General features: G+C 39.7%; 1 protein-coding gene across 4 annotated transcripts in view; it reads left to right on the forward strand.

Annotated features, from left to right (window-relative positions):
* The window catches only part of DNMBP (dynamin binding protein), a 95,901-nt gene that overhangs the window by 30,637 nt on the left and 49,669 nt on the right, over positions 1 to 15,595 (forward strand). For all 4 annotated transcript variants that reach the window (XM_053922352.1, XM_053922351.1, XM_053922353.2 and 1 more), the window contains one exon: positions 2,382 to 4,382. In XM_053922352.1, coding sequence (XP_053778327.1) covers positions 2,382 to 4,382 — 2,001 coding nt within the window. The remainder of the gene's footprint in view (positions 1 to 2,381; positions 4,383 to 15,595) is intronic.

The following is a 15,595-nucleotide window of genomic DNA, read 5'->3' on the forward strand; positions in this document are numbered from 1 at the left end:
CGTAGTCCCGGGCACTAGGATTCATTGAGGGACCTAATACTCAGAGTACTTATATTCAGGTTCTAAGAAGATTTGCATTCATTCTTATCTTACTCCTAATGCATTTCTTGTTCAAATGAAACGTTCCAACCAGAAGAAACACTCAGTGTGGCGGCAGCTGGGATTAATTATGCATGAATGAAAGACTCAGGCTGACTTCAGAGTCACCACATTTCCTATTTCTCTCTTGAAATCTGGTCACTGTACTCTGGGAGTTTCTCATGTTGTGGTTTCCAAAGTCTAGAAATGACCGCCAGGGAGCCTCCATTCCTAAGGAATCACCTGGGATGCCAGGGGAACAGCTGCATGACTCTTGCAGATGAAATGAGAGACTCATGCAAAAAATTCAGTGACAGGGCTACAAAATAAGGGTGTTGAGCAATTATCTCTAAAGTGCTTTCCAGGATCTAAATGGTGATTTTTTAAAAATCACCTTTATTATACCAAAATAACCAACAGAATGCCAGTCTACCAGGTAATAAAGCTTAGCAAAATAGTCACCCAGCTGAAAAGAGGAAAACATGGCTTAGTATAAGGGCTTCATGGAGATCTGGTAAAACAAGGAAAATATTGTAGTTCTACAGCTTTAAGAAATCTGGTTCATTTCAAAGCCAGTAGAGTAGGAGGTATGGCATGCTTTTATCCTTCTTATTCACCAAAAGGCCTATTGTGTATGAATGGTAGTCACGTCTCCACTGAGTTCCCTTTGTGGTCTTGGTGGAATGGCCTTAGAGCTAGTGGGGGCGGGAGGGGGGAGAATCACTTGTAATTCTCAGGACCACAAGCTCTGACCAATGAATATTGAATCATAAATTAAAGGAATATAGAAATATAGGATCAAGACCCTATTTTTCAGGAACATCTACGAAAACAGTGTCAAATCAGTGAAAATGTATTGGGTGTCCGCCACTAAGTACAACAATTTTACATTAGGTGTTGTGTAGTATATAAAAATACAGGTGCCAAAATGAGTGATGTAAGTGATTGCTTGCCTATAAAATGACTTGTATGATTTTACTAGGTGCTTTGTTCTTCTGGTCTTATTTTATTTGAGCCAGTCTCATTGCATTCCTTGATGACCTCTAGTCATGAAAGTAAAGTTGGCTCAGGTGTTGAGTAAGAGGAAAGTTAAAGCAAGATGAAGACCCATAATCTACAAAGTGAATAGTTCATAATCAGATCATTACAAGTTTGTTATAAAACAATTTATTGCAAAACTGTAATTTTTTAGCTGGGGTAAATCTTTTAAAACTGAACTTTAATTTCATTTTTTTTTCCAGAAACAAACACTGCCCTATTCTTTCTTGACCTTAATTTTTTCAACTGTAAGACAGATGCTAATGTTTTAGCCTGTATTTTATGAAGATAACCTGAAACACCAATATTGGTACTATAGGTTATTTTCCAAAATACAAATCCTGTTTACTAGAACATTCTTTTAATATTTTATCATGATGTATTATCAAGATATGTATAGTTCAAGAAGGCCCCTGGAGAAAATAAATAAAGAGTTTACTGCCTATACCCTGTATCTCCAGCAAAGGACCCTTTTCTGGAGGTTTCTTTCTTTGTTCCATATTCGATGTTGAATATAATGTAGTCTAAGAAATTAGATCCCTATGTTCAAAGCACTGTAGTGAACATGAATGTATTCTTTATCGTTTACAAATTAATCCAGGGGTACAGACTGTGAGAACATTGTTTGTATTAGCATTTCTCAGACTTCTTGATCTTGGGATCCCTTTACTCTTAAAAGTTATTGAGACCCTAAAAACCTCTTGCTTATGTGGGTTTATTGATATTTTACCATATTAGCTATAAAAACTGAGAAATTTAAAGTATTTATCAATTCATTTTTTAAAACCCATGACATGCTAACATAAATAGCATGTTTTACGGACAATAACTAGTTTTATAAACAATGAACATTTGGTTCTCCCGACATTGCTTTATACTTTTGTAAATCTCTTTAATAATTGGTCTGATAAAAGGAAGCTGGATTCCCATATTTGTATCTGCTTTCAATCTGCTGCAATGCGTTGTTTTGACTGAAGTGTATGAAGCAAATGTGATAGTTTTGACCTTACAGACCCTCTGAAAGGTACCCCCGCCCCAACCCGGGTCTCATGGACCACACTTCAGGAACCACTGGTTTCCAGGAATTGTCACTAAATTGTCAAAATTCAGTAAGTTGTCAAAAGTGTTTGTTTATTCCTTAAAACTCCAGGTATGTATTTCCTTGAATTTGGTCGAGGTCTAAAAGGATGATTTGCACTATCAGTTACAGCAATCTTCTTCTGGGGTGATGACTGGGATCACTCTCTTTGCTTCTCTTTATTTAGGTGACCTAGTGATTCTCGATGGCGCTCCCACTGCCAGCTGGCTGCAGGGCCGAAGCTGCTGGGGTGCCCGTGGCTTCTTCCCATCCTCATGTGTGCGGGAGCTCTGCCTCTCCTCGCAGAGCAGGCAGTGGCACTCGCAGAGTGCTCTGCTCCAGATTCCGGACTACTCCATGGGCCAGGCCCGGGCGCTGATGGGGCTCTCTGCCCAGCTGGAGGAGGAGCTGGACTTCAGAGAAGGGGATGTGATCACTATTATTGGAGTTCCTGAACCAGGCTGGTTTGAAGGGGAACTGGAGGGTCGAAGAGGCATTTTTCCAGAAGGTTTCGTAGAGCTTTTGGGGCCCCTGAGGACTGTGGATGAGTCGGTAAGTTCTGGAAGTCATGGTGACTGCATTGTAAACGGTGAAGTAGATACCCCTACAGGAGGGCAAGAGAGAGGGCCAGAAGAGGAGGACGAGCAGCCAGGGACCTACGGAATCGCCCTCTACAGATTCCAAGCCCTAGAGCCGAATGAGTTGGATTTTGATGTCGGCGATAGGATCCGAATTCTGGGGACCCTGGAAGACGGCTGGCTAGAAGGATCCCTGAAGGGCAGGACCGGCATCTTTCCCTACCGGTTCATAAAGTTGTGTCCTGAAACAAGGGTGGAGGAAACCATGGACCTGCTGCAGGAAAGCAGCCTTACCAGGGTCCCTGAAACGTCTTTGGATTGCTCGGAGAATTCCTTGGTAGCGGAGGGAAAAGGACAGCGTGAATCTCATGAGTATGAGGCAGAGAAGTCCAACTGTAGTATTTCTGAATCATCTGCTTCTCCCCCAGATCATCTGACCTCTGAATATGAAGTAAAGAAAATCCCTCCTTGGGATGACAGCACCTCCAGGGGCCCCCTGAGAAGCCCAGGTGCCGGGCATGAACAGCCTTTTGTCAAAGAGTCTTCCTCCACGAGGGCTCCTTCAGAGGGAGTCAATGGTGTTTCCTGCCCACCGCGTGTACCTTTTCATCCCCAGCTGCAGAAAAACCAGTGTTATTCTAGAGCAGAAGGGAGCCACCCAAGCTCAGAGCAGCTCTCTGACCCTTTTCCTCTAGAAGCAAGGACTAGAGACTATTCCAGCCTGCCTTCCAGAAAAACATACTCCCAACAGAAAACCCTTAAGAGGCCAGTGTCCCCTCTTCACAGCGGCTCTGCTCTTTCAGCTTCTAGGGTGGTCAGACCTGGCCAGTTGAGCCCTCAACTCCAGGGCACGGCAAAGTGCACCAAAAAGCACCGCACACCCAAAGAAAAAAACGCTTCCCGCTTTTGTGCCGAGATGAAGCCTGGTCTGCAAGACAAGACGCCCGCCATGGAAGCATTGGCCCCCCCACAGGGAGATGGCAACATTGACCTGGATTCTAAGTTGACACAACAGCTGCTAGAGTTTGAGAAGAGCTTGTCAGGGTCTGGCACAGAACCAGATAAAAGTTTACGCCACTTTTCAATCATGGACTTTAACTCCGAGAAGGACGTCGTTCGAGGTTCCTCAAAGCTAAGTACCCAGCAGGAGCGACCTGAGAGAAGAAAGGCCCTAAGGCCACCACCACCCCGTCCCTGTACTCCAGCACCCACTTCTCCCCATTTGCTGGTGGACCAGAACCTGAAACCTGACCCACCCTTGGCAGTGCGACCCTCTCGCCCAGCTCCCCTGCCTCCCTCAGCGCAGCAGAGAATGACTGCGGTGCCCCCCAAGCTCCTAACCTGTAACCGTCCTAGCTGTGAGACCTCAGAAAAAGAGACCCCTGAGACTTTGGAAAAGACTTTGGACCAGACTTCCCAGTGTCCCTTGGTATTGGTGAGGATTCAGGAAATGGAACAGGACCTGGATATGGACAGCAGGGCTCAAGAAGAGCTAAAGTCAATGCTGGAAGAGAAGCAAGAAGAATCCTTAAGGGCAGAGACCCTTGAGAGTCTTGAGCTGTATGAGAGCAACATCGAAAGTTTGAATATGGAACTCCAGCAACTTAGAGGTAAGTGATGGGGAAATAATATATATTTGTTTGTTGACAGCCGTAAGTCCAAGTAAGGGCCAACCTATGTTTTTTAGGGCTATGCTCCCATCTTTGATCAGCTATTAAAGAATGATTTGCTTTTTCATTACCTAAGTTCTTCTATCACCACAATTAGACTTCTCAGTCCCTATGTATCCTGTGACCACTGTGGCCTGCTGACTTTGTCTGAGGGTCAGGTAAAGAAGCTCAAACCTCGGTGGCACTTACACCTCCGATCCTGCTATGACGTCCAGAGCAGTCATACAGATGGGAAGTCCCCGAATGTAACTTTCTTTACCCAGGCTCTGCTGAGGACTGAAGGTGTTTAGGCTACGACACATGAGAAAACTGCATCTGTGTCTTTGTGACTAGGGACTAGATTTCAATAATAATAATAATAATAATAATGGCTAACATTTATTAACTTATTAATAAGCACTTGTTACCATTTACTTACACAAAGAATCTTCATGGCCACCCTGAAGGTACTGGGATAATTCATACGGCTACTTTATAGATGGAGAAAATAAAAGTTATAGTGATTAAGTCACTTGCTGAGAGAGCAAGGATTTGAGCTCACGTTTTTAACCACTCCAGTTTACTGCTTCCCATCTTGTACACTGAGAAGTTCAAATGCTGTCCCTCAATTAGGGGTGACCAGCCTCTGGAGACTTCATATTCACCAGGCTACCAGGAGAAAGAATTTGAAAAGTAGGAAGAGTAAGAGAGTGAGACAACAGCAGTTGGTCGAAGCCCCAGGGGGAACATGACCTCACGCCACTTTGGCACGTGTGCCCGAGAGCTCTGCACCGGCGTGCCATCAGCAAGGTGATTCACAAAAAGTAATCTGTGGGTCTAGAAATTGCAGAGTACTAAAAAGAGATAAAAGCGTGAGACTGGTGGCCCAGAGACTGGATCAAGATGGCAGACCAAGCACACATACCTACTCCCCTAGTCCTTTAGATCTCTAAAAGTGAATGAAAAACATAGTTAAAAACTGCAAGAAGAAAGTATTATTGGAAGGCTGGAAATTGAGTGATTTTCTGAGAGATGAAAAGCAGATGGTGTTACAGAAAGAGAGGAAACTTCTATCTAAAATAGGCTCAGGAGAGGACAGCTATGCATGTGGGCAGCCTTCTGAGGAAACTCCAAACTGAGAGGCAGGAAGTAGGAGGGGGTCCTGGAGCAAGTTCAGTGTGATGAACTGGTGAATGGCTTGGCCGCTGGGCCCCTGGGTCACGTGCACTAAACGGGGGGCAGCAAGGCATTTGCCCTCAAGGTAAAGCATGAGGATGGATCCCCGGAAAGGTACTCATTTAGTATGAATACCTGAGCTCTTGGAGGAATGCTAGGTACAGAATGCCTGAGAAAGAATTCTAAGGGAACTGTGGCTCAACACTACAACCCCAAAGCCATAGCAAGCCCTGGAATTCTCCAGTGCCTTGTATTCCTACAAGTTCTGAGATATACTTGTAAATTATTCTTGCATCAGATGTACAGGTGGCAGAACAAAAGTCTCTCACATTCCTGGTAGCAGGAATTTTTCAATAATGATACTTTTGAGAATTAATAGTGTTCCACAGAAATGTTATGTCTTCAATCCTTAAGAACACCGTGCAGTGTTTTTCAATGGATATGTGGATTACCAGACTGGTACTAAGTGATGAAATTGGTATCATTTCAACTGGTCTTCTTTTTCAGGGCTCATTTAATAATTCTGTTAGGGTTCTTACTATGTGTTTTTTTTAAATTGTAAAAGATTAATACTGTTAAAGACCAACAGGAGGTGTGTGGGGTCTTAGTCAGAAAGACTTTTCTTTATTTGAATACCCAAATACTACATTTGGTGTATTAATGTTGACTTTAATTATTGTTGGTTGTCAGTAGGTGTATTTTTATATCAATTGCTAATATGATGAAATTATTTATTCCTTGCAGTCACTGACAGTGCCGCTTAAGGTCATCTTTTTCTGTCTTCATAAAAGTCTGTTCAACAATAAAGTTAGTCCCTTGAAAAATGAGGAAATTAATCAGTTTAGATACCAGGCTTTATCCCTTGAATCCAATCTTATACAGTCTCTACCACTGAAATTCAAGGCCTAAGATTTAAAGAACTTTTGGTATAGCGTTTATCTAATTCTGATCAGTATTATTTTTAGTTGTTTCTATTCCTCTCAATGAAAATTTTAAGCATACTGAGAAGATGGATACTATGTATTAGTCATTTCCGTCACACCCGGCATAGTGTTGTATAGGCAGTAGACTCATTAAATACTTGATTAATTGAATTTAGTTTAACTGAATGGAATTAAATTGACGTTGCCTGCTCTACACCCCAGAGCTTTCAGAGATTTCCTACCTCTGCTGTTGTTGTGAGCTTGGACTACTAGGGGGCTGAGCACTGTCAGTGCAGAGATGTCAGTAAGATACAGTTACTGCGTAGCAATATAGTCCAGTTCTGCGCCAGACCCAAAACGAAGTTATTTATGGTAGCTATTCCTCCTCCTCCTCCTCTTCTTCTTCCTCCTCCTCCTTCATCAAATGTATGAGCAAATACCTAACTATGCTTATCAGATGATAGGCATTTAATAGGAGTTTAAGAAATTAGAACAAAATATTATTAAGAAGCACTTCTAATTTCCAGACTTAAGTATGAAACTAGCTACATCATCAGGGAGTAAATACAATGAATGAACTAAATTTAAGTATGGCGTGATATACAGATTGTCATAATACTTAACACCTAAATCTACATAGCATTTGTACCATTCTTCAGACTGCTCCTTCTTCAGACTATGGAATTAGGAAGTCATGAGGATTCATTTCCTAGAAGCTCTATTTTTTTTTCAAATCTGATGTGTTACCTGCTATAGTTTCCTGTTTGCTGCAGATACCTTTCAGCTTGTTTTTTTTTTAATTTTCTCTACCTAAGGTAAGAATAGTTGTTTTATAGTATGTGTATGATAGTTGCAAGATACTAAGTCTTAGTGGGACTGTTAGTGTGGTCTAGACCCCCTGCGTGTCTGACTGTCTTTTACTGAGTGTTAGTCACAGTGGAAAATGTTAAGACCTGAGAGGAAGGCACCTGACTCCAGAGAGGGTTTGCACTTATTTGCTTCTTTCACTTGTTTGTGGTCAGCTGTTTCCAAATTCCTGAAGGGGAGTAATCTTTGGGGTTCAGGAACAAGAAATTGGAATTCCTGGTAATTCCTAAAATTATAAATTAGCCTGCATTTTTAAAAAGTCTTTATTTACATGTTCTTAAATGATAATAGTAGTGACCATAATAATTAACGGTGAATAATTTTCCTGTGTTAGGAATGTACTAAAAGTTTTAGAGATTTTTATACATGTATATATGTGAGAAATATATATGAAATAAATGCAGCTTATTATTATTATGAACCAAAATATATGACAAGATTATATATTTTATTATATGTAAAATGTTCTTTTTCTGATAATAGACTTTGAGAATATGTTTTACTTTTGATTTTTAAATAATTTTAAATTTACACAAAACTTGCAAAAACAGTAGTTTCCATATACTCTTCACTGAGCTTCCCCTACCCCTAACATCTTACATAACTATAAATATTTATCAAAATAAAAATTAATATAATAGACACTTGATAATATAAAACATTTAAAAGAAGGGAAAATTAACACAATAATTATTAATAAAATTATTTTTAAATTATAAAGTAATATCAGAAATATTTGGTATTTAAAAGTTATCCTTTTTTAAATATTCTTATTTATTCTATTACAGTTGTCCTAGTTTTTCCCCTTTTACCTTCCTCCGCCCAGCCCACCCCCACTCCCACATTCAACCCCCACACCGTTGTCCACATCCATGGGTCATTCATACACGTTCTTTGACTAACCCCTTCCCCTTCTTTCCACTATTCCCCTCTCCCCCCTTTCCGCTGGCAGCTGTCAGTCTGTTCCATGTTTCCATGCCTGTGGTTCTGTTTTGCTCATTAGTTTATTTTATTCATTAGATTCTTCTTGTAAGTGAGATCATATGGTATTTGTTTTTCACTGACTGGCTTATTTCACTTAGCATAATAGTCTCCAGTTCCATCCATGTGGTTGCAAAGTATAGGAATTCCTTCTCTCTCTCTGCTGAGTAGTATTCAGTTGTGAAAATGGACCACAGTTTTATAATCCATTCATGTATTGGTGGACATGTAGGCTGTTTCCAACACTTGGCTATTGTATGTATTGCTGCTATGAGCACAGGGTGCATAATTTCTTTTGAATTGGTGTTTTGGGATTCTTAGGGCATACTCCCAGCAGTGGAATCACTGGGTCAAAAGGCTGTGCCATTTTAAATTTTTTGAGGTAGTTCCATACTGTTTTCCATAGTGGCTGTATACAAATCTGCATTCCTACCAACAGAGCATTAGGGTTCCCTTTTCTCCATGTCCTTGCCAGCACTTGTTGTTTGTTGATTTATTAAAGATAGCCATTCTGATAGGTATGAAGTGATATCTCATTGTGGTTTTAATTTGCAACTCTCTGTTGGCTAGTCATGTTGAGCTTCCTTTCATATGTCTATAGGCTATCTGTATGTCCTCCTTTGAGAATTGTCCGGTCCTTTGTCCATTTTTTAATTGGGTTGCTTGTCTTTCTGGTGTTAAGTAATATGAGTTCTTTATATATTTTAGAGATTAAACTCTTGTCTGTTATATAACTGGCAAATATGTTCTCCCATACAATTGGTTCCCTTTTCATTTTGATGATGGTTTCTTTGGCCGTGCAGAAACTTTTTCATTTGATGTAGTCCCATTTGTTTACTTTTTTCCCTTATTTCCCTTGCCCTAGGGGATATATCAGCAAAAATATTGCTACGTGGGATATCTGAAATTTTTCTGCCTATGTTTTCCACTAGGACTTTTGATGTATCATGACTTATATTTAAGTCTTTTATCCATTTTCAGTTTATTCTGGTGTATGGTGTAAGTTGGTGGTCTAGTTTCATTTTTTCACGTATACCAGTCCAGTTTCCCTAACACCATTTGTTAAAGAGGCTGTTTTTACTCTGTTGTATGTTTGTGCCCCCTTTGTTAAATATTAATTGACCATAGAGACATGGGTTTATTCCTGGACTCTCTATTCTGTTCCATCGATCTATGTGTCTGTTCTTATGCCAGCACCAGACTGTTTTGATTGCAGTGGCCTTGTAGTATAGCTTGTATCAGGTATTGTGATCCCTCCTATTTTATTATTTTTTTCCCCCTCAAGATTGCTATGGCTATTTGGAGTCTTTTTTGGTTTCGTATAAATATTTGAAGTATTTGTTCTAGATCTGTGAAATATGCCATTGGCATTTTAATAGGAATTGCATTGAATCTGTAGACTATTTTGGGTAGTATGGACATTTTAATGATGTTAATTCTTCCAATCCGTGAAAGCAGTATATGCTTCTATTTATTTGTATCGTCCTCAATTTCTTTCTTCAGTGTTCTATAGTTTTCTGAGTATAGGTCTTTTCTTCCTTGGTTACATTTATTCCTAGGTACTTACTATTTTTTTGTTGCTATATCAAATGGGATTTTTTTCCTGATTTCTGTTTCTGATATTTCATTGTTGGTGTGCAAAATGCCATCGGTTTCTAAATATTGACTTCGTATCCCGCTACTTTGCCAAATTCACTTATTAGGTGGAGTAGTTTTTTGGTGGAGCTTATATGGTTTTCTATGTACACTGTCATCTCTGCAAATGACAGTTTTACTTCTTCCTTTCCAATTTGGATGCCTTTTATTTCTTTTTATTGTCTGATTGCTGTGGCTAGAACTTTCAGTACTATGTTGAATGAGAGTTGTGAAAATGGATACCCTTGTCTTGTTCCTGCTCTTAAGGGAAACACTTTTAGTTTTTGCGCATTGAGTATGATGTTGGCAGTATGTTTTTCATATATGGCCTTCATTATGTTGAGGTATGCTCCCTCTGTTCCCACTTTGCTGAGTGTTTTTATCATTAATGGGTGCTGGGCTTTATCAAATGCTTTTTCTGCATCTATTGATATGATCATGTGATTTTTGTCTTTCATTTTGTTTATGTGATGTATCACATTTACTGATTTGTAAATATGGTACCATCCTTGCATCCCTGGGATAATTCCCATTTGATCATGGTGTATGATTTTTTTTAACGTATTGCTGGATCTCGATTGCTAGTATTTTGTTGAGGATTTTAGCATCTATGTTCATCAGAGATAGGGACCTGTAACTTTCTTTCTTAGTTGTGTTTACATGGTTTTGCAATTAGGATAATACTGGCCTTGTAAAAAGAGTTCAGGAGTCTTCCCTTTTCTTGAAGTTTTTGGAATAGTTTGAGAAGGATAGGTGTTACTTCTTCTTTGAATGTTTGGTAAAATTCGCCTGTGAAGCCATCTGGTCCCAGGGCTTTTGTGTGTAGGTAGTTTTTTGATTACTGCTTCAATTTCACTAGTTGTTATTGGTCTACTCAGGTTTTCTGCCTCTTATTCAGTTTTAGAAGATCGTATATTTCTAGGAATTTATCCATTTTGCCCAGGGTGTTATTACTTCTACTTTCATTTCTGATTTTATTTATTTGGGTCCTCTCTCTTTTTTTCCTTGATCAGTCTGGTTAATGGTTTGTCAGTTTTGTTTATGTTTTCAAAGAATCAGTTCCTGGATTCATTGATTCTTTGAATTGTTTTTTTAGTCTCTATGTCATTTAATTCTGCTCTGATCTTGATTATTTCCTTCCTTCTGCTTGCCCTGGGCTTTGTTTGTTGTTGTTCCTCTAGTTCTTTTAGATGTAGGGTTAGGTTATTTATTTGAGATTTTTCTGTCTTCTTTAGGTAGGCCTGTATTGCTATGGACTTCCCTCTCAGGACGGCCTTCACTGTGTCCCATAGGTTTTGGGTTGTGTGTTCATTTTCAATTGTTTCCAGATACTTTTTGATTTCTTCCTTGATCTCATTGTTAACCCATTCATTATTTAATAACATGTTACTCAGCCTCCATGTAGTTGAATGTTTTTTTTTTAATTTTTATTGTTATTCAATTACAGTTGTATGCCTTTTCTCCCCAAGTTGAATGTTTTTGAGGAGTTTTTTTTTGAGGTTGGTTAAAAAGTTATCCTTAAAATGTTAAATACACAGGGCACGAGTTGCCCCTTCTGATGGTATTGCTCTTTGTTTTGAGACTAATATTCCAGATAATAGAAAAAAGTTTCCATTTTCCATGGATGCTGGTTGGATTGCTGAGTGTATCCAAAAGCATCTTCAGGCAGGGCCATTAGGGTGCATGCTGCTTCATATAAGCTCATTTTCATTTTAAACAAGACAATCTTTTGTCTACTTGCTCTGATTTTCGCTTTGACATTGAAATGGATATTGTTTTTGTGGATTCGAATTTTACCCAATAAACTTGTGACAATATTCACATCTACTTTTTGCATCTCTTCTGTTAAAATATTTACAGAGAACCGTAACCTACAGCAAATAAACACCGGAAAACACTGGGCAAACATTTGCGGGTGCTATTCAAATAATGAATGGAACATACACCTCTCTGAGCAAGATTTAGCAACGCTACATAGAATCATGTGTCAGAACTGCCAATTTAAGGACTTATTTTGCTTCTAAAACTTGATATTCTTGGACCATCGCTTATAAGATTTGTGTAAAATATACTGTGGAAATGAGCTTATTAACATTTATTTTATTTGCAAGAATGAATCAGTGTTAGCGTGTACACACTTAACATAGCAACAGCTACAAGCAAAACTAACTGATTAGATTTTGATTACTTCTCCCCTATGTACCCTTGTCCCAGTGAACCTTGACCTTTTAGTTTGTCTCAGTATTTTCTGCCCTTGCTTTCTACCTGACAACTGTGGATTCCTTCAAACTAGTAATGCTTCTATACTTATTGTTAAGCTTTATTCTCATGGGAATATTATAGCCTTTTCTCTGGGTTTCCAGGTTTCTCAGCTGATTCTTCTTAGGATTCAAAAAGACGTAAATATCCCAAGAAATGCTAAGAAGGAGTTCCCACATGGAAACACCAGTCATTCTCAGTCCAGTTCCACCTTAAATTGGCTTCAAGCCTTAAAGTACCTTGGAGGACTAGGGACCCCAGCTGTAATTTTGCAAGAGGGCTAGTCCTTTGGAATATTAGCTTATTACGTTAAAGGTCTCCTTTTAGACTCCTCACCTTGCAGCTATAGCTTTGAGTTTTGGGCTCCTTCTCCCCCAAGGGTCACTGAACCAAAAGTCCCATTTTCGGGATTGGCAAGTACCCAGGGGCAATGAAGTTTCTGTAGTTATTTGCCTCTCTGGATTCTAGTTTTTCTTTTGGTTTTGGCCTGTACATTATCATCTTATCAGTGTGTTGATAGTTTTAAGATTTTTTTCTATTTCTTCCGATTTTTTAAGCTATTCTTCGGTGAGAAGGTTGGTTCAAATAACTGAAACTTCACTTACTGGAAATAGAAAGCCCAGTATTAGTTTTAGATAAGAATTAGAGAATTCTTTATTAGAATTAGAGAATTTTAAATTTGGAATCATCATGGCTGTGAGAATTAGGAATTTTAAGTTTGGAATCATTACATAGAGTCAGTGTAGACTATTAGGAGGCATTTATGATAGTGTGTTGGATAATGAAATGTCCCTTGTTGGCTTCAGGGTGGTACTCAGTTCAACCACTCATTCATCCAGCAAATGCTTGTTGAGTTTTTACCAAGTGCCAGGCACTGCACACAGTAATCAATGTGGAAGTGCTCTCTGCCTTCAAGGATCTTCTGGTCAAATGAATTGCTAGTTAATAAATTACGTCCATATCTAAAATATAGTACCTTCAAATCTGATAAACAGATTGACTACTGAAGCACTGGAAGCATATCAAGGTTAAGCCACAGACTCAGATTTCCCAGCACACGTTACTTTTGGAAGCCCTGACTAGGACTACATACTGCACTGGGAGAATCTTATTTTAGCATATCATCATCCTCGTGTGTCTGTAGGAGAGGTTCACATGCCTGAATCTGACAAATAGGGTTGTGCGTTCACTTCTCTACTCAGCCAGTATTTCTTTGAGTACGGACTGTGAGCCAGCCACTAGCTGTACATTGATTAATAAAACAGGCATAGTCAGAGTATCATTCGTATTTGTGTGTCTTTGAAACCCGAGTGGTTACACTGATAGTAACCTCTACATTCAATCACTGTCTGTCTTGCTGCCTTTGCATCATGGCCGTAGTTACTTTTGGTGTGGGCGAGGACCCACGGGTATGAGTCAGTGCACAGTAAACTGTAGACTGACTCAGCCTCTTCTGCATCAGGAAACTTGCCCCTAAACTTCTCTCTTCCTTTTAAAGTAATGCCAAGAGGAAGCATGAGCAGAGACTCGGGGGGGGGGGCATTTTTAATTTTACTTTTAAGTGACTATTGCAAATCACATCAGAGTATGTTTTTCAGGAAATTAGCTTTTTCAGCAAGGTATTGGGTTGGACCTTAGGCCCTTTAAAAAGCCATTAGATTAACATGTTGGAGAATTAATGATATGGAACAATGACATTTTTATTGTAAAGTGATATATAATATTCTAAACATATTTTTAAAATTTGAAAGTATCAAAGTATGGTTTTTCTACATACAGAAGCAAGTTGTTATTCTGAAGACTGAAATGCTTCAGGTATAAGAATTCTTTCTTAAACTAGTAAAAGATAATAGATTTAAACAGCTAGGTAATTTTATAGCCTTTCAAGATAAAAGTTTATGTAAAAGAAATAACCTTTCTTCCTAGTTTGTCAGTACATAAGAAAAAAAACAACAAAAACAAGTGTCCTCGACTGTATAACAGCTGGTTTGGGGTGTTGCCTCGCTAAAAATTTGCTCAGTTACTTCTGATGGGCTTTATCTTGGTCTAAAACTGTACCCCAAACCAGAAGCCATTGCTAGACTGTTAATTCAGGACAGAAACTAGTTTTTATTTTAGGATAGATGGTTTAATGTGTGTCAAGAAATGTAACTTGGAATAGTTAGCTTAGTTACAATGAACCTGTGAATGGCAGTTTTTTGCAGTTTGTAGTATGGCTTCAGAGCATTTTCTTACCCTCAGCTCCAGGCCAAGGGGTGGAGCCACTGGAATAGATCCAGGGACTTCAAGTGTCGGCTTCAGATTTCACTGAGGCTCTGCAGTAGGACTGGCGACTTGCTAGCAGGGACTCCCCAGTCACCAGCACCCGTGCCACACTCAGGCCCATATCTGAGTGTGCTGCCTCCTTCCACCATTCACGTTCCCCGATGCAGCGAGACCCAAAAGACTAACAACTCTGGGCAGCCATTCATTTATTCAGCAGATGTCATTAAGCTCCTACTTTGTTCCGGACGGTGTTCTGAAGTTACAGCAGTGATCTCTGCCGGCACAGGGAGAGGGCAGCAAGAAGTAAAAGTGGGCATATATCAGAAGGCAAAGGATTCTACAGACTCGGGAAGACCTGACCAAAAGTGACGTTTGAGTGAAGACCTGAGGGATTGCAGGCAGCCAGCCCAGCCGTTTGTGGGGGGGTGGTGACCAGATGGCAGTTCGCTGTTTAGCAGCCTGACTGCTCTAGCAGTTTGATACACAGGCCTAGAGTTCAGGAGGGGAGAGGTTCGGGCTGGTGACATAAATTTGGGATGAACAGATTTTGACAGCATATAGAGAGGCATGATTTAAAGCCCTGACATCTAGTGAGATTACTTTAAAGGAAGAAAGAATATACATAGAGAGTAAGGACTGAGCCTCACCTCGAGTCTGGTAGATAGGGACTGAAAGGGTAGGGTAGTGACAGTAATTATGACTAATTGAGCGATTACGATTGTCAAACAGTGTGCTACGTGCTTTTATATACCGTATTTTTTGGACTATAAGATGCACCCCCCCCAAATTTGGGAGGAAAATGGGGATGCATCTTATAGTCTGAATGTAGTTTACCTGGCTCGCTGTGGTGGGGAGCAGTGGTGGAGTGGGGTCACAGGAGGCAGGAGCAGGACCACATTTTTTGCTTCAAAATTTTTTTTCCTATTTTCCTCCTCTAAAACCTAGGTGTGTCTTATGGTCTGGTGTGTCATATAGTCTGAAAAATATGGTACTTTTTCTTATCCTCCAAAATGTCCACATTTGACAGATGAGAAAACTGAGGTTTGCCCAAAGTCTCAGTAAGTGATT

This window comes from Desmodus rotundus, chromosome 4 (genome assembly GCF_022682495.2).
Source record: "Desmodus rotundus isolate HL8 chromosome 4, HLdesRot8A.1, whole genome shotgun sequence".
Taxonomy (NCBI): Eukaryota; Metazoa; Chordata; class Mammalia; order Chiroptera; family Phyllostomidae; genus Desmodus; species Desmodus rotundus.